The sequence below is a fragment of the Artibeus jamaicensis genome, unplaced genomic scaffold (assembly GCF_021234435.1).
Source record: "Artibeus jamaicensis isolate MK-2021 breed Jamaican fruit bat unplaced genomic scaffold, CSHL_Jam_final contig_391, whole genome shotgun sequence".
NCBI lineage: Eukaryota > Metazoa > Chordata > Mammalia > Chiroptera > Phyllostomidae > Artibeus > Artibeus jamaicensis.
In genome coordinates this window covers 8,232,446-8,258,234 of record NW_026521814.1, presented here as the reverse complement: position 1 = coordinate 8,258,234, position 25,789 = coordinate 8,232,446, and the positions used below count along the sequence as shown (strand labels likewise).

General features: G+C 37.9%; 1 protein-coding gene across 6 annotated transcripts in view; it reads right to left on the bottom strand.

Moving 5' to 3' along the window:
• UBR3 (ubiquitin protein ligase E3 component n-recognin 3) overlaps nt 1-25,789 on the bottom strand; it is a 192,857-nt gene that overhangs the window by 146,992 nt on the left and 20,076 nt on the right. For 4 of the 6 annotated variants that reach the window (XM_053665019.1, XM_053665021.1, XM_037140665.2 and 1 more), the window contains exons 2-3: nt 6,536-6,675; nt 2,656-2,814 (exon numbers count right to left, since the gene is read on the bottom strand). In XM_053665019.1, coding sequence (XP_053520994.1) covers nt 2,656-2,814; nt 6,536-6,675 — 299 coding nt within the window. The remainder of the gene's footprint in view (nt 1-2,655; nt 2,815-6,535; nt 6,676-25,789) is intronic. The other 2 variants (XM_053665020.1, XM_037140666.2) reach the window with 1 other exon arrangement.

The following is a 25,789-nucleotide window of genomic DNA, read 5'->3' as shown; positions in this document are numbered from 1 at the left end:
ACCCATACATACTCCCACATGCTGGTCCCAATGTATGGTACCTAGGAAGTGCCTGGTGTGATAGTCTTTATATTTATCCTGTTGGGGTTCATGAAGCATCTTGGATCAGTAAGTCTATATTTTTTCATCTAACTTGGGGAATTTTATTCGTGATTTCCCCAAATGTTCTTTATTGCCCCAATTTCCACCCACGTGTCCTGATGCTTGGTCATCTGATTCTAACAGATCCTTGATGTTCTGCTGTGTTTTCTCTCTGTTCTCCATATCAAATAATCTATTGATCTGTCTTCAAATTCACTGTCTTTTTTAAAAATAATTTTGTATTTTGTATTGATTTTAGAAAGAGAAAAGCAAAGAGAAAAAGGGAGACAGAGAAACACTGACTTGTTTTTTTACTTAGTCGTGTATTCGCTGGTTGCTTCTTGTATGTGCCCTGACCAAAAATCAAAGTCACAACCTCGGCATATCGAAATGACACTCTAACCAACCAAGCTACTCCACCAGGGCCAAATTCACTGAATCTTTCTACTTTCCCCAGTCTGCTGCTAAATCCGTCCAGTAAATTTTTTTCAGTTAAATTATTGTACTCTACAGTAATTTTCAGTTCTAGACTTTTATTGTGTATATTTCTTTGCTAAGATTCTTACCTCTTGAATCATAATTTTTGAATAGATTCTTCTTTAATTTCTTAAATGTATTTATAATAATTGCTTTAATATTTCTATCTGCTGAATCCAATATCTATGCTATTTCAAGGTCATTTTCCATTCACCGTTCTTTTTCTTGGTGCACAATTTCTTATTTTCTTGAACGTCCAGCAGTTTTTGTTATATAGTAGAAATTCTAATGACACATTACAGAATATTCCAGATTCTGTTCTCTTCCTATGAAGAGTATTCATCTTAATTCTAGAAAACAGTTCAATTAACAACCTGATTGCCTAGAACTCATGAATGTTTGGTTTCACACTTTGATAAAGAGCAGATCTGTGGAAAGCTAAGGTTCTCTAAAGACCCTCTAAACTGACAGGAATAATCCCCTCTAAACTGACAGGAATAATCCCCTCTAAACTGACAGGAATAATCTCTAAGCTCTATCTTCCTTGCAGATTCTGGCAGGGGTTTAGAGTTCATTAAGGTTGACCTAGACTAGCGCTTACTCCAAGGTTTGGCTTTCTGTCTCAGCTAGACGCCTGGGGTATTAATAAGGAATCTGTGATCTGATTGGACTGAAACTCCAATGTCTCCTGAATACTGCATAACCTCTACTATTTCTATGCTGCTTTCAACCCCTCTCTAGCAATAGAGATAGCAATCACTCTCTAGTTAGCCTAAGGTAATCTCATTCTGTTCGTATGTATTCTCATTCCTCAGCCAAGCACATTCAGGGATCCCTCATCAACCTGCCCCACTTCTACTTGGCATTCTGCCCCCGAGACTGCAATTTCCAGCTGTTCCATCTGTCCTAAAATGTGATCTCTGCCTTCCTAGTACAGCTGGACCACCATGCTCTGTTTCCATCCAGCCTGCCACAGTACAGGCGAAAAGTTATCCCCGACAGAGATTCAAGGCAATTGTGGGGCTCATCTCACATTCCCTTTCACTCGAAGCTTTACAGTCTTGTATAGCCTGTTGTCCAATGCCTGAAAAAAAGTGTCTTTCATTTCTTTCCAGTTTTATGTTGTTTATGGCACAAGGGCTAGTCCAACTGTCAGAAGCAGAAAATGCCCTCTACTAGGAACCTAACCACCCCATTATCACCCAACTGCCCTCCCCTCTGTGAAGCTTCCTCACATCCCCCCATCAGTGAAATTAGGTCAGTCTTTAACAACACTTGTCCTACCCTTTCATGGCATTTACTACACCTTACAATTATACAATTTTTTGGTCTTATTGTCATCTCACTCACTAACCTCTAAGTTTTATAAGAGTAGGAACAGGATTACCAGTTTTATTTATACCTAATACCTAGCCCAAAGCCAAACGCACAGTGGATACTTATTTGTTGAAGAAACAGATATAACATACTATCTTTACATAATGGGTAATTAACAATAAACATGAAAATTATACCAAAAAACAAGATAAACTTCACTTTTAAAAACATGCTATTTATGAGCCAGCACAAAGAAGGCTACTTAAAGTATAACAAGATTTTTAAATAATTGATATATTTATTATACTATAAATTTGAGCTGAACTAAAGGTGTAAAAACTATTTTACCTAACAGTACAGTATATCACAGAACATACTCAACAATTCCATGTTTTATAACTAAAATTCTACATTACTATAAAATCCTAGGCCATATGACCCAAAAGTTTAGAATGCCAAAGATGAAAACATAAAAACGGTTGTTGTTATTGTTTGAGGAAAGGAATAAAGAATATAATTATAATTATGTCACGCCAAAAGTTAGGAGACCTGGGTTCTAGTCCCAACTTTAGTATAAGTTAGTTGTAAGGTCTTGAATCAGTCATTTAATTTTTCTGGAGTTTGGTTTCTTCATCCATAAAATAAAAGGTATTCTTAATAACTTCCAGCCTTATAGAAAAAAATCTACATTGTACTTTTAAGTTGTAAAATACCCAATTTCTAACAATTATAGTATTATAAGTAAATTTTAACATTCTTCTACTCTAACACTTTACTCACCAGAAGTCAGATCTTTGTAGTTCTGTTGGTTTGTCAAAACCTGAGTAAGAACAGACCGCATTGCCCCTCCCATTTTAGTGAGATCTTCTAAAAAGGAAATTTGAGGTTCCAAAAGCTGGAGGACTTTGTTAAGGTCTTTTTCTGATGGTACATCAGCTGCTAAAGAAACAAAAACATATAATTAATTTTTTAAATATTTTTATAAGAATACCAGCATTTTAACTTTAAAAAATTGTTTTTATTTCCTTCTGCCCTGCACCCCCACTGCTATCAGCATTCCCCCACCTTAGTTCATGTCTGTGAGTTGTACATATATGTTCTTTGGCTTCTCTATTTCCAATACTATTCATAACCTCCCCCTGTCTATTTTGTACCTATCAGTTATGCTTCTTATTCCCTGTCCCTTTTCCCCCATTCTCTCTCCTCCCCCTTCCTGCTGATAACCCTCCATATGATCTCCATTTCTGTGATTCTGTTCCTTTTCTAGTTGTTTGCTTAGTTCATTTTTGCTTTTGTTTTTGTTTTTTTAGGTTCAGTTGTTGAGAGTGGTGATTTTGTTGTCATTTTACTGTTCATAGTTTTGATCTTCTTCTTCTTAGGTAAGTCCCTATCCTTTTAAAATTATACTGACGGAGATGACAGTATTTTATAAATCAAAAAAAGTTAATATAAGAACTCTATTTAGAAATTAGGTATCCACCCAGCACCCAGCCAAGGGCAGACTTGTTTAGAAGTTCAGTCCTGTAAGAAAAGGTTGATGAGAAAAGGGATCACACCATGATCTTAATTTGTATAAGAAACATTCAATTTGAGGCTACTATACTTCCAGATATATAAATGTAATCGTATGATCATTTCAAAATTAGATAGTATTTAAGAAAAAGTTAAGACAATTCCCTAAAATAAAACAAGATCAAAATCAAATACATTGAGAGTAATGTAAAAATATTAGACAAAATCATGTCTGCTCTAAATGTAAACCTGTGTAGCAAATAACCCATCTTCTATCATATTTCAAAAATACAGACTTGTGTTAGCTGAAGGTCAAAGCAACTAAAGTGAAAAATAGCTGCTTTTATAAACATAAGTGATTTTACTAAAACAATGTTAAAATAACATGCAATATATGCCTAGTAGTGATAGGAGAAAAGAGAAACTTCACGGTAACTGAAAATAGAATATTTAAGAGGCAAAGATGCTTGAAAGAAACTGAGGTCTAAAAGAAAGAAGTGGATACAGAGATTTAGAGCTTAGCCATAAATAGGTAAAAGAAGAGCACATAAAGGAGCTAACAGGACCCTGTGTGCCCAGGAACAGGGACATCAATTTTATTCATTAATTCAGCATCTACTTCATAATAGGCACTGAAAAGCAAAACTAAACCAGACACAGTTCCTACCTCCAAGAAACTAACACCTAGTTCAAAGACAATCTTTGAATATAATTCTAGATAACTCTGAGTCTTGGAGCCCAAACCAAAAACCTTACTTTCTCAGTAGAAAATGGATACTGTATGTGATTCATCTTTACTGCCTACCCCAATGACTTAGGCCATAACACAGGAGATATTTAATTAACATTTGCTTTGCTTTGGTTTCTCAGGGCTCTATCACAAGTTCTGAGACTAGTCATTGGTCTGTGGGGTGAAATGAAAAATGGAATCCTAGGCAACTGTAAAACCATAAGATCTCTGAACTTCCATTACCACAGCTTAGATAATTTCAAGTCCTTTCTTTAATTTTAAAGTCTTTTTTTTTTCACACAGACACATGAAATTTATGCTGAGTACAAATGGTTATATACGGAGGAAAATATCATGAATCTAAGTCCATGAAGCTCATCTTATGACAAAAAAGTACTTCCATTCATTCTTCTATGTTTTCAGATAATGCTAACAGATAATTATAAAAGCTATACTTCTATGTTATCTGCCTTTATAACTGCTGAACATCACCATAAGAAAAAATAAATATAATACACTTTTGTTTGAATTATTCTGTGATTATGAGAAATCATACAGAAGGCAAGTTCAATAACACAACCAGTCCCTGGTTCCTTCATTTCAAAAACAGGGTAAATCAGAACTAAATCAAAATAGTATTTCTTTCTGTATTTTACAACATGTACTGTGAGAAGAGTAGAAGTACTTAAAGGACTGCTAGAAGTGTAGAAATAAGAAAGTGTTCACTCACAATGAAGATATGATAGTTTGAGGATGCTATGTAATATTTCTCCATACTTTAAAAATGGGGGATAAACCTAATATAAAAAATGTGTAGCATAGTTTTAAATTAAACTTAAGATTATTTATAGCATTAAATAATTTAAAATTTCTAAAAGTAATGCAAAAATGCAGCCCTTTTATGACAGAAATGCAAGTATTATTAGAAAAATAAAAGACAATTAATTAATAAATTTCTTTCATACCACTAACGGATGTCTGTAATCCACAATGTCCCAATAAAAACTTTTAGTTTTAGTCTGAAGATAATGCCTAATCCAAATAGTTTACTGAAGTATATTAAGATTGTGAATTAAGCCCTGGCTGGTGCAGCTCAGTGGATTGAGCATAGGTGTATGAAGCAAAGGGTCACTGGTTCGATTCCCGGTCAGGGCACATGTCTGGGTTGCAGGCCAAGGTCCCCAGTAAGAGACACATGAAAGGCAACCACACATTGATGTTTCTCTCCCACTCTTTCTCCTTCCCTTCCCCTCTCTCTAAAAATAAATAAATAAAATATATTTTTAAGATTGTGCATAAATCTTAAAAGGTAAGAAGAATATCTATAATTTACATGCATCTTTTCTCTTTTCAACAGTATCATGGTGCTTACACCATGCATTCTACCAGTGATATGAGAGTGAGCCACTGGACTCTCATTCGTTGTTATATATGGAGGGGAACGAGACTGCTACAAAGAAGTGGGGAAGAGTGAAGAGAGACATAGACAGTTAGAGATGAATATTGGTGAAAGAGTAGTTTAATCTTCTAAAAATATAAGTTAGCCATGGCTGGTATAGCTCAGTGGATCGAGCACGGGCCTGTGAACCAAAAGCTCACGGTTCGATTCCCAGTCAGGGCACATGCCTGGGTTGCAGGCCAGTTTTCAGCAGATGATGCATGAGAAGCAACCATACATTGATATTTCTCTCCCTCTCTCCTTCCCTTCTAAAGATATATAAAATTTTTAAATAAATAAATAAATATATATATAAGTTAAATTCAAACATTTCCAGGACTTCTTTATTCTACTCAATAGAATATAATTGCAAATAAAGTCACTTTAATCCTGTAAAATGATTATTCCTCACATGCAAAAGGCAAAGTAAGTTTTATCAAAATCATCTTTGATCCCAGGAGCACAGTGTCAAACTGTGTCAATTACAAAGTATCTATGAGGTTATTTGATTAATATTTGGTGTGTTTTTATTTAGTATTTCATAGTCACCTCATTAAAAATGTTAAGTAAAAGATGCTATCTGAAAAAATTCACCTCATTATTAATGCTAAACTTTGTTAACCAGAACTTTGAAAGAGTACTAACATAAAACAGATTAAACATACCTGGTTCACCCTGGCCAATGTGGCTCAGTTGGAGTGTCAGCCCATAAACAGAAGACTGTGGGTTCGATTCCCAGCCAGGGCACAAACCTAGGGTGTGAGTTCGACCCCTGGTCTGAGCACGGACATGTGCAAGCCCCAGTCTGGGACCCATGATCCCCTGTCTAGATGCCCAGGATGTAAGAAACCGATGCTCCTCTCTTGCATCAATGTTCTTCTTTCTCCCTTCCTCTCTCATTCTCTCTCCCTTTCTCTCTCTCTAAAAGGAATGAAACAAATGTCCTCAGGTGATGCGTTAAAAAGATTAATTAAACATACCTGGTTCATTATAGCCTTCTCTTAAGTACTGAATGAGACAAAAAATAAATCTTGGAAGCACAAATTCAGACATCATCAGTAAGTCTTTGGGAACACAAGGAATATTTGAACTTGATTTAATTTGATGCCTTCTGCAAAACCTGTAATACAAAAGAGAAAATAACAATTAATAATGAAAGCTAATCTGCCAAGAATATAATACTTCTATTTTCAATATCCATAAACAGAATGCAAGCCAGTATCAAAGCCAACACATTTGTCCTTTTTAATTTTAAAGGCACCAAGTTAAAACAATATATAGTTTTAATAGGTCTTTAAATCAAAAATGATATTGAGGGATATATCTTCCTAATAAAAGATCATACTAGTTAATTCCAACTGGAATGCAAAAAGAAAACCTCATTACAAGATTTATAGTTTTAACAGCAATTTATTACTTTCAAGGACTTCTTTATTATTTCATCCTTTATAAACCACTAAATATAAATTTATCATTTTTCAAGAATATGCATTCCTGGGGCGGGGGGGGCTGGGATGGGACAAATAGACAAAAAAACTGTACTTGAAAAATAACTAAATAAAATTGTTTTTTAAAAAAAGAATATGCATTCCTTAATTCAACTATTTCTAACTCACTGCATTAATGGATAAGTGACATAAATACTACTTATTTTAAAAGTTTATATACTTAAATATATACATTTCAATTTTGTTTATAGTTATTTTAAAGACTGATTGGTATAATTGAGCAAAAATAAACTATTCTATATTCACAATCCAATAATCACAATTAAGATATTTTGTGACCAAATATAAAATAACCACACTAAACATATAAAATGCCTAGAAATAATCTTACTAAGAAGGGTGTGAAACTATTTTAGTTCAAAAACATGGAAGATCTGAATAGAGAAAAATACATACCCAAATGGAAAATCTAATTTTGTTTTTCTAAATGTCAATTCCACCTAACTTAATGACATTCAATTTATTTTTTATATTTTATTGATTATGGTATTAGTTATCCTGATTTTCCCACCTTGCCCTGCCACCTAGTACCCCACACTCCTTCAGGCAATACCCCCATGATTGCTCATGTCCATGGGTCACGCATATGATTTCTTTGGCCAGTCCATTTCCCATACTGTACTCACATTCCTATGGCTATACTGTATCTTCTAATCCCCATACCTCTTCACCCATTTCTCCCATTCACCTACCGTTTGGCAACCATTAAAACACTCTCTATCTCCATGACTGTCTCTATTCTTCTGGTTTGCTCATTTGTGTTTTAGATTCAATTGTTAATAGATATGTATTTATTGTCATTTTATTTTTCATAGGTTCTGATATTCTTCTTTTCCTCAAATGAGTCCCTTTAACATTTCATATAATAATGGTTTGGTGATGGTGAACTTCTTTAGTTTTTTCTTACCTGGGAAGCTCTTTATCTGCCCTTTGATTCTAAATGATAGCTTTGCTGGGTAGAGCAATCTTGGATGTAGGCCTCTGCTTTCCATGATTTGGAATATATCTTGTCAATCCCTTCTAGCCTGCAACGTTTCTTTTGAGAAATCAGCTGACAGTGTTATGGAACTCCCCTTAGGTAACTAACTTCTTTTCTCTTGCTGCTTTTAAGATTCTCATTTATCTTTCACCTTTGGCATTTTAATTGTAATGTTTCTTGGAGTGGTCTTCTTTGCATCCAACTTGTTTAGGACTCTCTGTGCTTCCTGAACTTGCATGTCTATTTCTTTCACCAAATTAGGGATGTTTTCTTTCATTAATAGATTTATAATTTCTTGCTCTTTCTCTTCTCCTTTTGGCACTCCTATGATATAAATGTTGGACCTCTTGAAGTTGTCCCAGAGGTTATTTATACTATCCTCATTTTTTCGGTTCTTTTAGCTTCTTGTTCTACAGAGTTGTTTTTTGCCTCCTTATGTTCCAAATCACTAATTGAATTCTCAGCTTCAGCCGCTCTATTGCTGTTTCCTTGTAAATTGTTCATTATTTCAGTTAGTGTATCCTTCAATTTGACTGGGTCCTTTTTATGCTGCTAAGGTCCTAAGTTCCTTGAGCATCCTTATAACCAGTGTTTTGAACTCCACATCTGATAGATCGCTTATCTCCATTTTGTTTAACTCTTTTTCTAGACTTTTGATCTGTTCTTTCATTTGGACCTTGTTTCTTTGTCTTCTCATTTTGGCAGCCTCCCTCTGTTGGTTTCTATGTATTAGACAAAGCTGCTTTGTCTCCATGTCTTGGTAGTGTTGCCTAATGTAGTAGGTATCCAGTAGGGTCCAGTGGCACAGCCTCCCTATCACCCAAGCTGGGTACTCAAGGTGTTCCCTTTGTGTGGGCTGAGTACACCCTCCTTTTGTAGTTGAGCTGCGGTTGTTGTTGGTAGGTAAATGAGGATTTACCAGGGCCAGTCAGTTGCAATGACTGGCTGTGACCACTGACCACCATCTGCCCTCTGTAGAGGATCAGCTGTGCAGGGGCAGGGTGGTGGTGTTCCAACGTGGCCTTTACTAGTCCACTGGTGCACTGACCCTGGGGTTTCCCTGATGGTGCAGGCCCAGGTCAACCCGAACCTGTGTTTTGCTCAGAGCACCCAACCTGAAGTATAAAGCAATCTGAGATGGGTGCTACTTGTGCTGGACCTGGGGCTCGCTGAAGCCAGATGTTGCTTGTTTGGGAGCATTCAGAAAGTTGTGTGGCTGGAGCCAAGACCAGCCATTCATATGGAAAAGCAGCTTGGGCGCACCTATAAATTGGGTGGAGCAAAGTCTCTGGAGATCTCCAAGGAGAGTCAAACAGTGTTAGCCAGGTTGATGGAGTCTCAGATATGCCACCAGCTTGCCAGCTCCGTGGCTCTGTTGGGGAAGGGTTTAGAAAAGGGACAATGGCCTTTGCTCACCTTGATACCAGACACTTCAGTTTCCCCCAGTGTGCCAGTGATACCTTTCTGCACTGGCATATGTAGGTTCAATGTTATGTTGTCTTTACCTCAGTGTGTGTTTGAAAATTCTGACAAAAAAATGTTTTTTCATCTTACGGATTAGAAAAGATTCATTGTGAAAAAGCATGGACAAAAATTTCTGTTATCATACACATGGAAGCATAAATAGATGCAGTTTTTGGTGACATTTTGACAATGTCTGTTAAAACTTTAAGTGCTTGTAACCCTAGAATAGCATTTTAATTTCTAGAAATTTATTAAACAAAAATATCCCTAAATTTACAGGAATACAGAGTGGGGCAAAAGTAGGTTTACAGAGGACTTCTGGCCAGGATGCAGGCATAGATGGAAACATTGTGCCCCCTCACACAACCAAGTTTAAAGACAACAAAGTTTTAGTAACAAAAATGCAACCAAAATACAGAAAATTGAACTATACGAAAGTCTGACAATAACAAACCATTCAGCCAGACCGGTAAGAGGGGCAAAGCCAGTGGCTGGTGGAGCGGGGTTGGGCAGAACAACTCAGCTGGACCAACCCATGTGCAGGTGGCAGTTGGTAGATCCCAGGTGTGGGGCTGCGACTGGCAGACCCAGTGAGGGCACAAGGCGGCAGGCTGACTGAGGTCACACACTCATGCGCAGATAAACCAGGCGAAGGAGCGAGCAGTGAGACATACTGCACAGGCCCCAGCGGCAGGAAGCAACAGAAGAGACCGCCATTGCCCCTCTTTGACCCCACCCCCACATACAGCGTCACAAACCAGAGACTGAGTTGCCCCACCCTGGTGAACACCTATGGCTCGGCCCCTCATACATAACAGACAGCAAACAGGCGCAAACAGACCAAAACATTATGGCTCAAGAAGAACTCAAAGCCCCAGAGCCAATAACTCTAAGGAACCAAGAAATAGCCAAACTATCAGATGCACAGTTCAAAACACTGGTGATCAGGATGCTCACAGAACTGGTTGATTTTAGTAACAAATTAGAGGAACATATGAAGGCTAAACTAATTGAAATGAAGGGAAATGCACAGGAAACGAATAGTAACAGAAAGGAAACTGGGACTCAAATCAAGGGAGTGGACCAGAAGGAAGGAAAAAATGACCAAACAGAAAAGGATGAAGAAACAAGAATTCGAAAAAATGAGGAGAGGCTTAGGAACCTCCAGGACATCTTTAAACGCTCCAACATCCAAATTATAGGGGAAGAGGAACAGTCACAAGTGGAAAACTTATTTGAACAAATAATAAAGAAGAACTTCCCCAATCTGGCAAAGGAAATAGACTTCCAGGAAATCCAGGAAGCTCAGAGGGTCCCAAAGAAGTTGGACCCAAGGAGGAACACACCAAAGCGCATCATCATTACATTAGCCAAGATTAAAATGAAGAAGAGAATCCTAGAAGCAGCAAGAGATAAGGGGACAGTCACCTACAAAGGACTTCCCATCAGACTGTCGGCGGATTTCTCAAAAGAGACCTTACAGGCAAGAAGGGGCTGAAAAGAAGTATTTCAAGTCATGAAATCCAAAAACCTACATCCAAGATTGCTCTATCCAGCAAAGCTTTCATTTAGAATGGAAGTGCAGATAAAGTGCTTCTCAGACAAGGTCAAATTCGAGGAGTTCATCATCACCAAGCCATTATTATATGAAATGTTAAAGGGACTTATCTAAGAAAAAGAAGATAAAAAAGATGAACAGTAAAAAGACAGCAAACTCACAGTTATTAACAAGCACACCTAAAACAAAAGCAAACTAAGAGGACAGCTAGATCAGGAGCAGAACCATAGAAATGAAGATCAGCATCAGGGGAGTGGGAGAAAGGAGAAGGGGGGAGAAGGTACAGAAAATAAGTAGCATAGACGGTAGGTAGAAAATAGATAAGGGGGAGGGCAAGAATAGTATGGGAAATATAGAATCTAAAGAACTTGAGACACGTGGTCATAAACTAAAGGGGGGAGAATGGTGGGGGAGGGGGTGTGCAGAGGGGAGGGGATGAAGGGGGGAAATAGGACAACTGTAATGGCATAATCAATAAAATATATTTAAAAAAGAAACTCAAGAAAAAAGTAGGTTTACAGTTGTGATTATGCAAAACACTTTATTCTTGTATTATTATTAATTATTGTATTATTTTCAATACAAATGAGTATAAACCTACTTTTGCCCCATCTTGTATATCCACAAAGATGTTGACTATACCAAAGTTTGCGAAACAAAAGTGAAACAACTCATGTGTTTAGTAATAGAATAAAGATTAACTACATTATGGTGGGTCTGTGGTATGCAATTAGACAGACATGGGCAGAGTAAACACAATGGGTCAAGTACAGAAAGTCACCAGGGAGGAAAGCCCTGTGTACCTACCAACCTGCAAAACTGAGAAAACAAGGTCCTCACCCCCAAGAGTAACCTTTCCTTCCCTAGCATACCACTGGTCATGCAGTTTAGAGCCACTGACCTTTCATAACACTGGTCTAGCAATTCCAACCCTACCCTGACCTTTCTAGTGTACTAGCATGTTGCTAGTCATGTGGATCAGCCCCCTTTTGCAGGAATGATCAAAGGGCTAGAGAATAGCCTGTAGGGATTAAGCTTAGGACAATAAGATTCTGACCTACACCAAATACCTCTAAGCCTCAGTTGTGTTTCAGCTCCAGGCCCAGAATAGCACCAAAACCAGACAAGTGACACCACTGCTGACCTCAGGACTGGTTGCACTGACTAATGATCCCTTTCCCTAGTGTCAGCCAATCAATAGAGACCATGACCCTGAAAGAACACACCTGGAAAGCTGGTGAATATTCTATTGGGATCTTCCCCTGATACCTCCAGATACGTACCCTCAAGGCCCAACTGGACTCTCTCTATGGAGCACACCACACCTTCCCCAGGCACATTTTCCTTGCCTCTCCTTCTCCTAAGTTCCAGGGACCCTTCTTTTGTCTCTGTAACTTATTTCCTGAGCCTGTTTATTTTACCTCTGTGACTTTTTAAATTAACTTTTTGTTATAGTTTGAGTCTTGACTCCTAATGCTTTCTTAGCCAGAATTCAATTACCAAGATTATTGAACCAAGGTCTCGTCTGACTCCACTAGTTTAAAACCTGGCACTGTTTTGCTGCCAACAGATTTATAAAATAGTTTGCATTTGTTTTAAAAAATGAGGTAGATCAACAAGTATTATAAACAGAACCATACCTAAGATAAAGTGAGAAAAAACTACATAGTAGGAAATGGGCAAAAGAACTGAATAAACACTTCTCCAAAGAGGACATACAGAGGGCCCACAGAGTTATAAAAAATGCTCAACTTCACTAATCACCATAGAAATGCAAATTAAAGCCTCAATGAGATATCACCTTACACCTGTCGAAAAGACCACCATCAATAAATCAACAAACAGCAAGTGTTGGCGAGGATGTAGAGAAAAGGGAACCTTGGTGCACTGTTGGTGGGAATGCAGTCTCGTACAGCCACTATGGAAAAAATATGAAGTATCCTTAAAAAATTAAAAATGGAACTGCCTTTTGACCCAGCAATTCCCATTTGGGGAATATACCCTAAGGATTCCAAAATGCCAATAAATAAAATATATATGTGCCCTTATGTTTATAGCAGAGTTATTTACAACAGCCAACATTTGGAAAAAGCCTAAATGTCCATCAGTAATTAAGTAGATAAAAAAGCTGTGCTACATTTGCACAAAATAATATTTCAAACCAGTAAAAAAGAAGGAACTCCTACATTTTGCAACAGCATGAATGGACCTAGAGAAAATTATGCTAAGTGAGTTAAGCCAGTCAGAGAAAGTAAAATACCACATGATCTCATTTATTTGTGGAATCTAATGAATATACTAAACTAATGAACAAAGCTTAGATACACAAAACAGACTGCCAGCCACTGGAAAAGACCTGGGGGCAGAGGGGAGGCAAGGAGATAAAAGATGGCGAAGGGATTAACGGAAGAACATTTATGCAAAATCCATGGACACAAACAACAATATGGGAACTGACTTGGAGAAGAAAGAATGTGGAGCTGGGTGGAGGTGAGAAAGCACAGAAAAAGCAGGAGCTATAACAGCATGAACAATAAAAATGGAATTTAACAATAAGAAAGAATTCCCTAGTAGTATAAACATATTATAATCTTTCTCACAAATAAAATTTTGGAGAAAGAATGGCAAGAAAATGTTAATATATGTAAGAAAAAATATTTAGAAAAATGTATGCCAAGTTCGGTGTAAATTAACTGGGAGTGATATGGCATACTGTTTGTTATTTTCTACATTAAGTCTACCTGTAATGTTTGAATTTTGTAAAACAAACCTATCTATAACTTTGTAATAAAAAAAAAGTGCCAAAAAACACATAAGTATGCCAATCTACTGATTTTAGTTCCAAAATTGAAAGCAATAATTCTTTTTTCAATTGGTAAGAGAATTTTTTTTCATTTTTGTTATTGTATTATTTTCATTACCATTTAGTTCCCTTACACTCCCCTGCCCCACCCCAGAATCAACACACTGCTGACCATGTCCAGAGTCCCTTTTCCTTTTTCCACAATCCCTCCACCCACTACCAACTCCTCCACCCTTGGCTGTCATCCTGCTTTCTTTCACTAATTCTTAACCTCTTTTGCTTCATGCACCCCTTTGAGAATCTAATGAAAGTTACAACTCTTTCTTTAAAATATACACATATACAAATTAAAAAAAAACATTCAGAAGTTTCACACCTGCTGAAGTCTTTCCACCCATAAGGGAAAGCCTCCAATTGTTAGGTCCAGTAGATTACAGAGAAGAGATATGGATCTTCAGTCCTGGAGGCAGATAGAAGGGCAGGATCTGAGTAGCCTTTTCAGTTGCCTCAGTGTGCCACCAAAATATCACTTCCACAACTATCATATTATGAAAAAGGTTAGTAACTATTACCCACTAAGGTCCAAACATTTATTTAAAAGGAAAAATGAATTTAAGAACCTCTTTGGTGTAACCTGGGCACACAAAATCTAACTAAAATCAAGAAAACTTTTAGGCCATGGCTGGTGTAGCTCAGTGGATGGGGTTCCGGGTTGCACTGGTCCCTCACACCCACAGGGGACACACAAAAGGCAACATACAAGTTTCTCTCCCTCTCTCCTTACTTCCCCTCTAAAGATAAATCAATAAAATCTTTTTAAAAAATCAAGAAAACTTTTAAAAATATAGTTGATTGATTATGCAATTACAGTTGTCCCATTTTTCTCCCTTCTCTCCCCTTCATCCTGAACACCCTCTCCCAACCACATTTCCCCACTTTAGTTCATATCCATGTATCATACTTATAAGTTCTTTAGCTTCTACATTTCCTGTACTTTTCTTATCCGCCTCTATTTTCTACCTGCCAACTATGCTACTTCTTCTCTGTACCTTTCCCCCGTCTCTCCTCCTCCCACTCCCCTCCATGTGATCTCTATTTCTGTGGTTTTCTTCCTGTTCTAGTTATTGCTTAGTTTATTTTTGCTTTTGTTTTTATTTTAGATGTGGTTGTTAATAATTGTGAGTTTGCTGTCATTTTACTGTATATGTTTTTTGTCTTCTTTTTCTTAGGTAAGTCCCATTAACATTTCGTATTTATTAATAAGGGCTTGGTGATGATGAACTCCTTGAATTTGACCTTATCTGAGAAGCACTTTATCTGCCCTTCCATTCTAAATGAAAGCTTTGCTGGATAGAGCAATCTTGGATAGAGCAATGTAGGTCCTTGCCTTTCATGACTTGGAATCTTGGAATACTTCTTTCCAGCCCCTCCTTGCCTGAAAGGTCTCTTTTGAGAAATCACCTGACAGTCTGGTGATTGTCAGTGGGAACTCCTTTGTAGACAACTCCTTTGTCTCCTTTTCTCTTGCTGCTTCTAGGATTCTCTCCTTCATTTTAATCTTGGCCAATGTAATTATGATGTGCCTTGGTGTGTTCCCTCTTGGGTCCCACTTCTTTGGGACTCCCTGAGCTTCCTAGACTTCCTAGAAATCTATTTCCTTTAACAGAATAGGGAAGTTCTCCTTTATTATTTGTTAAAATAACTTTTCCACCTGTTGCTCTACTTCTTCTCCTTCTGGTGCACCTATAATTCAGATGTTGGAACATTTAAAGATGTCCTGGAGGTTCCTCAGTCTCTCCTCATTTTTTTTCAATTCTTGTTTCTTCATTCTTTTCTGATTGAATGTTTCTTTATTCCTTCTGGTCCACTCCATTAATTGAGTCCCAGTTTTCTTCCCATCATTATTGGTTCCCTGTACATTTTCCTTTATTTCACTTAGCGTAACCTTCATTTTTTCATCTAATTTGCGACCAATTCTGTGAGCATCCTGATCACCAGTGTTTTGAATTGTACATCTGCTAGGTTGGCTATCTCTTTGTCGCTTAGTTGTATTTTTTTCTGGAGCTTTGATCTCTTCTTTCATTTGGGCCATCTTTTTGTTTTCATGAGCCAGTTATGTAGTGAGCGACGGAGCCTTAGGTGTTCGCCAGGGTGGGGCAACCAACTTTGATAGGTTATGAAGCTGTATGTGGGGGTGGGGTCCGAGGGGGAACAATGGTGCTTGCTCCCTTCTCTGCTGGATTTCAGTCCCTTCTGCCACTTCCCCCAAGCAAACTGGGCCCCTCTGGTGCTGATTCCCATGTGGGTGGGTTTGTGTATATTCTAGGACCCTGTGGGTCTCTCCAACAAACTCTCCTGTGAGCCTGGGGGTCTCTCCTGGCACCTCAATCCCCACAGGTGTTTTCAATTGGTGTTTTGAGGCTTTCTTTCCCTGTGCTGGGGCCCTGGGTTGTGCGGTCTGTCTTGTTCCCCAGTTTTGCCTAGTTTATATGCACTTGAATATGGGACCTCCCACCCACCAGCCACCAAATTCCACAATCCGCCGGCTAGCTGGGTCCACCCACTGCTGCCCTGCATGCCCAAGGTCCACCAGCCACCACTTTGCCACAAGCACTCTCAACCTGGCCACCCAACTCCGACCCTCCTACCAGTCTAGATTAATGTTTCTTCTTTAACTCCTTGGTTGTGGAACTTCCATACAGTTCAATTTTCTGTCAGTACTTGTTGTTTTTTTGTTTCTAATTTTTTGTTGTCCTTATTTTGGTTGTGCAAGGAGGCACAGTGTTTCTACCTATGCCTTCATTTTGGCCAAAAGAAAATCAGCAAAACTTTTTAAATGCTACCATTTTTAATGTAGGCATGTTCATTGTTCATGGAATCGAAGAATTAAATCATTAAAATGTTCATACTACCCAAAGCAATTTATAGATTTAACCCAATCCCTATTAAAATACCAATGACATATTTCCCAGATAGAAAAGAAACATTTCCAAAATTTATATGGAACTCTAAATGCCATAATTTTGAGAAAGAAGAACAAGACTTCCGCCAAGATAGAGGCGTAAATGGAAACACTTCACCTTCTCCCACAACCAAGTCTAAAAACAACAAAGTTTTAGCAACAAAAAAACACAGCCAAACCACAGAAAATTGAACAAATCAGGAGTTCAACAACAACGAACCACTCAGCCAGACCAATAAGAGGGGTGGAGCCAGCAGCGGAGAGGGTCTGGCAAAAAGTATCCCCTGACCCAGGCGCACAGGCAGCCAAGGGCGGATCCCAGGTGTGGGGTAGCGACAGGCGGATCCAGTGAAGGCGCAAGGCGGCAGGCTAACTGCGGACACACATTTGCGCACAGATAAACCAGCGAAGGAGTGAGCAGTGAGACAGACCGCGCAGGCCCCAGCCACAGGAAGGAGCAGAGGGGACCACTATTGCTCCCTCTCTGACCCCGCCCCCACATACAGTGTCACAAACCAGCGACATGGGTAGCCCCGCCCTGGTGAACAACTAAGGCTCCTCTCCTCAAACGTAACAGGCACGAACAGATCAAAACATGGCTCAAGAAGAACTCAGAGCCCCAGAGCCATTAAATCTAAGTGAACAAGATATTGCCAACCTATCAGAGGCACAGTTCAAAACACTGGTGATCAGGATGCTCACAGAACTGGTTGATTTTAGCCATAAATTAGAGGAACATATGAAGAATAAACTAATTGAAATGAAGGGAAATGCACAGGAAACCAATAGTGATGGAAAGGAAACTGGGACTCAAATCAAGGGAGTGGACCAGAAGGAAGAAAAAAATGATCAAACAGGAATATATGAAGAAACAAGAATTCAAAAAAATCAGGACAGGCTAAGGAACCTCCAGGACATCTTTAAAAGCTCCAACATCTGAATTATAGGGGTACCAGCAGGGGAAGAGGAACAGCCACAAGTGGAACACTTATTTGAACAAATAATAAAAAAAGAACTTCCCCATTCTGGCAAAGGAAATAGACTTCCAAAAAATCCAGGAAGCCCAGAGAGTCCCAAAGAAGTTGGACCCAAGAAGGAACACACCAAGGCACATCATTATTACATTAGCCAAGATTAAAATGAAGGAGAGAATTCTAGAAACAGCAAGAGATAAAGGGACAGTCACCTACAAAGGACTTCCCAGCTGTCAGCTGATTTCTCAAAAGAGACCTTACAGGCAAGAAGGAGCTGGAAAGAAGTATTTCAAGTCATGAAATCCAAAGACCTACATCCATGATTGCTCTATCCAGCAAAGCTTTCATTTAGAATGGAAAGAGCAGATAAAGTGCTTCTCAGACAAGGTCAAATTCGAGGAGTTCATCATCACCAAGCCATTATTATATGAAATGTTAAAGGGACTTATCTAAGAAATAGAAGATAAAAAAGATGAACAGTGAAAGGACAGCAAACTCACAGTTATTAACAAGCCCACCTAAAACAAAAGCAAACTAAGAGGACAGCTAGATCAGGAGCAGAACCATAGAAATGAAGATCAGCAACAGGGGAGTGGGAGAAGGAGAAGGGGGGAGAAGGTACAGAAAATAAGTAGCATAGACCATAGATAGAAAATAGATAGGGGGGAGGGCAAGAATAGTAGGGGAAATATAGAATCTAAAGAACTTGAGACAAGGTGGACATAAACTAAAGTGGGGGGGGATGGTGGGGGATGGGTGTGCAGGATGGAGGGGAATGAAGGGGGGAATAGAACAACTGTAATGGCATAATCAATAAAATATATTTTTTTAAAAAAGAAAGAAGAACAAAGTAGGAGGGATCACAACACCTGATATCAAATGGCATTACGAGTCCACTGTAATTAAACAGCCCGGTAGTGGAATAAGGATACATAGATCAATGGAACAGGATAGAGAAACCAGAAATAATCCCAAGTCTCTATGATCAATTACTATTTGACAAAGGGGACAAAAGCATAAAACGGAGTAAAAATAGACTCTTCAACAAATGGTGCTGGGAAGCTGGACAGCTACATGAAAAAAAATGAAATTTAAGCACCAATTTACACCATACACAAAAGTAAATTCAAGATGGATAAAAACTTATATATAAGTTATGACACCATAAAAGTTCTAGGAGAGAACATGAGGAGGAAAATCTCAAGACATTCCATGCAGCAATATTTTCACTGACATATCTCCTGGAGTAAGGGACATAAAGAAAAGCATAAAAAAATGGGACTTCATCAAAATAAAAACCTTCTGCACAGCTAAAGAAAACATCAGCAAAATGAAAAGGGAACCAAATGTATGGAAAAATATATTTTCAATGTGTGTTTGCATTCGCACACCCCCTACTGGGGACCTGGCCTACAACCCAGGTACGTGCCTTGACTGGGAATCAAAGTGGAGACCCTTTGGTTCTCAGGCCACTGCTCAAACCACTGAGCCACACCAATCAGGGCTGGAAAATATATTTTCAAATGATACCTTAGATGAGGGTTTGATATCCAAAATATATAAAGAACTCACACAACTCCACTCCAGGAAGACAAATAATCCAATTAAAAAATGGGCAAAGGACCTGAACAGACACTTCTCCAAGGAGGACATACAGAGGATTCAGAGACTTACGAAAAGATGCTCGGCATCACTAGCCATCAGAGAGATGCAAATTAAAAACACGATGAGATACCACTTCACACCAATCAGAATGGCCATCATAACCAAATCAACAAACAACAAGTGCTGGTGAAGTTGTAGAGAAAAGGGAACCCTAGTCCACTGTTGGTGGGAGTGCAGACTGGTGCAGCCACTGTGAAAAACAGTATGGAATTTCCTCAAAAAACTAAAAATGTAACTGCCTTTTGACCCAGCAATTCCACTGCTGGGACTATACCCTAAGAATCCTGAAATGCCAATTCAAAAGATCCTATGCACCCTAATGTTCATAACAGCACAATTTACAATAGCCAATTGTGGGAAGCAACCTACGTGCCCATCAGTAAATGAATGGATCAAAAAACTATGGTACATTTACACAATGGAATTCTACGCAGCAAAAATAAGAAGGAGCTCCTACCCTTTGCAACAGCATGGATGGACCTGAAAAGCATTATGCTGAGTGAAATAAGCCAGGTGGTGAAAGAGAAATACCCTATGATCTCACCTATAAGTGGAACCTAATCAATGAAACAAATAAAGGAAGCAAAATATAACCAGACGCATTGATCTTAAAAACAAACTGACAGTAACCAAAGGGAAAATGGGAGAAAATAACAGTGGGGGGACGGGGGGTAAGGGGGACAGTTGTCAGGAACATGTATAAAAGACACATGGTCAAAGCCAAAGAGGGGTAAGATTAAGGGTGGAAAGTGGGAATGGCTGGCATGGAGGGGAGTGGTGGGGTGAAAATAGAGACAGCTGTACTTGAACAACAATAAAAAATGTGAAAAAAATTAAAAAGTAAAATGCTACCATTTCTATAATATTTTAAGAGACATTAGAGATAAAAAAGAACTTGACCTCTGTGATAACTTAGAGAAACAGTGGTGATCTAAGATAATTCAATTAAGGCACCTACAAACATAAGTGAAAAGGAGAGAAGACAGATGAAAGGAAATCCAGAATAGAAGAATGAGAAAATACACTGGGCACAAAGAGTAAAGGTTGCAATGAAAGGCTCAACAGTTGAAAAGCAGGAAGAGAGAAAGGATTAGATAAAGGAGGGCACAGAAAGCTCCCTGAGACACTCAGTGCAGGAAATAAAGCAATTCACAAGAGCTACTGGGCAGAGAGTGAAAAACAATATGAACAAAGCATCAAGTGCCTTTAAGGAGTAGAATTTCAACCTGGAACTAAGCCCAAGGGGCAACAAGAATGGTCTAAGCAACCTAGGGACTGGGGTTACAGGAGTGTATCAGATGGTTATGGACTGAACAAACTAACAGCCAAAAGATTAAAAGAACCCAGCTCTGTGAGCTAGTTTAAATAATGTAGGACTGCCCAATATAGATGTAACATATTATGACATCAACATACAAAACTGATTTTAGTATTTCAGGCTTAGCATAGTAACAGGAACTAAAGCATCTTAAATAGCAAGTATTTCAAAAAGGCTTGATGAAACAAAGACTTAATCTAATAGAACACCCAAAATGATTTCATGGGTGTCCAATTAAAGAATAACCACTTTTTCAGATATGCTGGGAAGAACCATTATATCCCTGGCATTTAGACCATAGGAATACAGGGGCCTGTTCTCACAGAGCTAACTTGCTATTGGGTGAGGAAGGGAAGGAGAGGAGAGAGAAACAAAAACAATAAATATGACTAATAAGCTCTATAAAAACAATTTGATGGCATGATTTATAGAGAGCCTCCATTAGGCTCCTTTAAATCAGGTTTGTTGGGAAGGCCTTTCTTTTTCTTCCCCTGATTCATGCTTCTTTTCTTTTTTAATTGTTGTTTATTTACATTTCTCCCCACTTTCCCCCATTACTCTCTCCCCTGCCCTACCCACCCCCCACCTCCTACATTGTCTTTGTCCTTGGGTCCTTTATTCGTGTTCCTTGACTTGACCCTTCCCCTCTTTCCCTTGTTACGCCCCTCCCTCCCCCTCTGGTTTACCAGTTTGTTCTAGGGAAGGCCTTTCTGAAGAGAGGATACTTAGGCTACAGGCCTAGGAATGCAAAGATCTACAGGTACAGCATATTGTCAAGAGACCTGACAAATGTAAGTGTATACAATCAGGTACTAAACACATCTCCCTATGTGAACAGGAAGAAAGCTTTCTAGACAAGTAGAATGGCTCCAAAGAAAAAACGAGGCAGGAAATAAAGTGTTTATATTAGCAGTTCATAGGTCACAGATACTTTCTTCAAGGAACCCAAAGGATTTAATGATTAAGAATGTGAAGCCCTGGATGGTGTGGCTCAGTGGATTGAGTGCTGGCCTGAGAGCTCAAAGGTTGCAGGTTTGATTCCCAGTCAAGGCACATTCCTAGGTCGCAGGCCAGGTCCCCAGTTGGGGGTGTGCAAAGGCAACTGACATCCATGTTTCTCTCCCTCTTTTTCTCCCTCCATTCTTCTCTCTCTAAAAATAAATAAATAAAATCTTAAAAACAAACAAACAAAAGCCCTGGCTAGTATGGCTCAGTAGATTCAGCCCTGACCTGTGAACCAACGGGTCGCTGGTTCGATTCCCAGTCAGGGCACAATCCAGCCTGGGCTGAGGGCCATGTCCAGTGTGGGTCACATGAGAGACAACCACACATTGATGTTTCTCTCTCTCTCTTTCTCCCTCCCTTTCCCTCTAAAAATAAATAAATATAATCTTTTTTTTAAAAGGTTAAATATTCCTTAGTGGAGCAGTATGTCATAGCAATAATTGAATGGCCCAATAGAACTATTAATATATAAAGAGTCAATAAAATGACCTCATCAAATTTTATTTTACCTCAAGTTTTTAAAACTTTTTATTAAAGTACAGTGAGCCCTGGCTGGTGTAGCTCAGTGGATTGAGCGCGGGCCTACGAACGAAAGGATCATGGTTCGATTCCCAGCCAGGGCACATGCCTGGGTTGCAGGCCAGTCCCCACCAGGGGACTCATGAGAGGCAACCATACATTGATGTTTCTCTCCTTCTCTCCTTACCCTCTAAAGATAAACAAATAAAATATTTAAAAATAAATAAAGTACAGTGGACAGAAAATTGCTTGAATTATAAGTATGCAGCTCAGTAAAATAACACAAAGCAAACTGAAATGACTAACAGCAGAATACTTGGACTCTAAAAGAAGGGGAGGGAAGGAAATGGACAGGAGAAAAAGAAAGGGACGGGGGTTCTGGAGGTCAGTTTGCAAATTCCGAACACTTAGAAGGGAGTAGGAAGACAAAGACGGGCCAACTCAAATAACTCAACCACATGCTTCAAAAATTAGAAAAGCATCTGATATGCTCCTCTAAAAACTAGCCTTTGATGTGCACATCCCATTTCCAACTTAGCACAAATTACACACATATACAGTATTTTGCATATAATTTAAGGTAATTACAGATCCCTATAGACTAACCAGACTCCAGACTAAAAGACATTGAAATAATCTACTCTCTTCGTTTTACAGAAGGGGCAATCTCAGAAACACTAAATGAGAAACCTGAGTGATAAAATTGTTTTCAAAAGTCCTGAGGGTCACAAAAGGCATAACATAAAGATATACATTATCTACCTAATATTTATCTACCCATATTTAATATGAACCTCAGTATAATGCCAGTAAGAAATAAACAAGCTGGTAAAGTTCCTATGGAAAAGTAAGAATAGCTAAGAAAATTCAGAAAAATATGAGTAATGAAGATGAAGTAGCTTTATCAGATATTAAAACTTGCTTTTTAAAATTTAAATAATCAAAACAGTGTATCCAGCCTTTAGGGAGCTTACATTCTAAAGGTTAGAGATAGCAATTAATGATGAATACATCAATTAAATACACAATAGAGTAACAAAAGGAGTCACATCAGAAATTCGGTTCCAAATTCACCTATATGTATTCTTGTGCTATTTCTCTAGATAGACAACTCTACATCTCTAATATGTATGGGTTGATTAAGGTATAGAGTCATCTCAAGTCTAAAATTGTTAGATCACATAAGTTAAGAAATAAAAGAAAACATTTTAAATCTCATCTACACAGGTTTAATATTATTTGTTGGGCCTCAAGTACTACAAAAGGACCAAAGCAAAATATATATAAAAACTAAAAGTGCTAAATTACAAACTGCATTTAAGATCAAAAGATTTTAAAGTAAAATTAGAGATGTAAATAAATGATAAATTACATGCGTGAAAGAAGAAAGAAAACAATGGTAAAGGCACATGAAAAGACCTGCCAAATAAAATCAAGTGTATGTGAAATTTAAATTATGATAAGGTCAGATGTCCATGAAGAAAACATAGCTTAATCAGAGAAATGGTATTCAGACAACTGAGTAACCAGCCAAGGTCTGGGGGAGGAGGACTCTCTTAACACCTTACATTATGATAATAGATAAATAAAACCCACATCAAACTTCTACAGATAAAAAGTACACTATTGAATACAATATCTATCAGAAATAAAAATACACCAATGGGATTAAAAGATCAAACACGAGAAAGAAAACATCAGTAAACTTATTGACATAACAATAAGAAACTATCCAAAATAAAGCACAAAGACATAGAAAATAAACAGAGCCTCGGTGAAGGGGGAATAACAAGCAGTCATGCTTATTTTGGAATCGCAAAAAGGGCAGGTTGGGAGACAGAACAAATAAATGAAGAATAGCTGAATTTTTTCCAAATTTGTTACAAATCATAAAAATCACAGATCTAAAAACTCATAAAACTCCAAGCAGACTAAACATTTTAAAACAATACCAAGATACATCATAATCAATTTGTTGAAAATCAGTGATAAAAAGAAAAATCTTCAAATCAACCAGAAGAAAATGATCCATTATGTACAGAGCAACAAAGACACAAATGACAGTGGACTTATCATCAGAAACTGTACAAGGCAAAAGGCAATGGAGAGCCATACTTAAAAGTGACTGAAAAAAAAACCTGTGAATCTAAAATTCCTCACACAGAGAAAATATCTTTCAAAGCTGAGGATTAAACTCTTCAGACAATATCTGAAAGAATTCATTGCTATCATTTCTGCACTATAAGAAAAAAAAATTACAAAAAGTGAAGAAAGCCAAGAGGACTTATGGACACCATTCAAAGAAATAATATAAGGTAATGGAAATTACAAAGAAATAAGAGAGAAGGTAACCAAAAGTCAATTTAAAAAGTAATGGCTGAGCCCTGGCTGGTGCGGCTCACTGGACTGAGTGCCAACCTGTGAACCTAAGGGTTGCTGGTTCGATTCCCAGTCAGGGCACATGTGTGGGTTGCAGGCCAGGTCCCAAGTTGGGGGCATGCAAGAGGCAACAGATCTTTGCTTCTCTTGTACATGTTTCTGTCCCTCTCTTTCTCCCTCCTTTCCCCTCTCTATAAATAAACAAACCAATAAATAAATAAAATCTTAAAAAAAAAAAAAGTAATGGCTGAGAACTCCCAAATTTGGGGAAAGAAATAAACATCCAGTTCGTGAGGCCCTAAAGTCCCTAACCAGGTTGAATCCAAAGAGGGCTGCACGGAGACACATTATAATTAAGTTGCCAAAGTCACAAAGAGAAAAATCTGACACATTATAATTAAGATGTCACAGACAAAGAGAAAAATATGAAAACAGGAAAAGAAAAGCAAACAATCAAACAAGAGAGCCCCCAATAATCTATAATGGTTTTCTCGGCAGAAAGATCGAAAACCAGGAGAGAGTGGAATGATATATTCAATATTGTGATAGGAAAAAAACTGCTAACCAAGAATACTATGACCAGCTAAGCTGCTTCAGAAATGAAGGAGACATAAACACTTTCCCAAACAAAAAAGCTAAGGAAATCCATTACTACTAGACATGGCATAAGAAATGCTACAGTGAATTTTAAAGCTGAAATAAAAGAAAGCTAATTAACAATGTAAAAACAGGAGCAAACAAAACTCACCAGTAAAGGTAAAGATGTAATCAGTCAAAGTCAGATTTTCTAATATTGCAGGAGTGGTATGTAAATCACTTGTAACTCTTATATAAACGTTTGAAAAACAAACATATTAAAAATAATTATAACTACAAAAATTTGTTAATGGATACATAATATAAAAAGATATAAAAATGTAACATCAATAACCTAAAAGGTGAACAGGGAGAAGTAAAACTACAGAGATTTAGGTTATTATCACCTTTTAAAAGGTTAGTACAACTTTAATAATCTTTTATTATAAGTTATTTTATATAAGACTCATGGTAACCACAATAGTAAAATCTGTAGCAGAAATACAAAAAAAAAAGGAAAACAA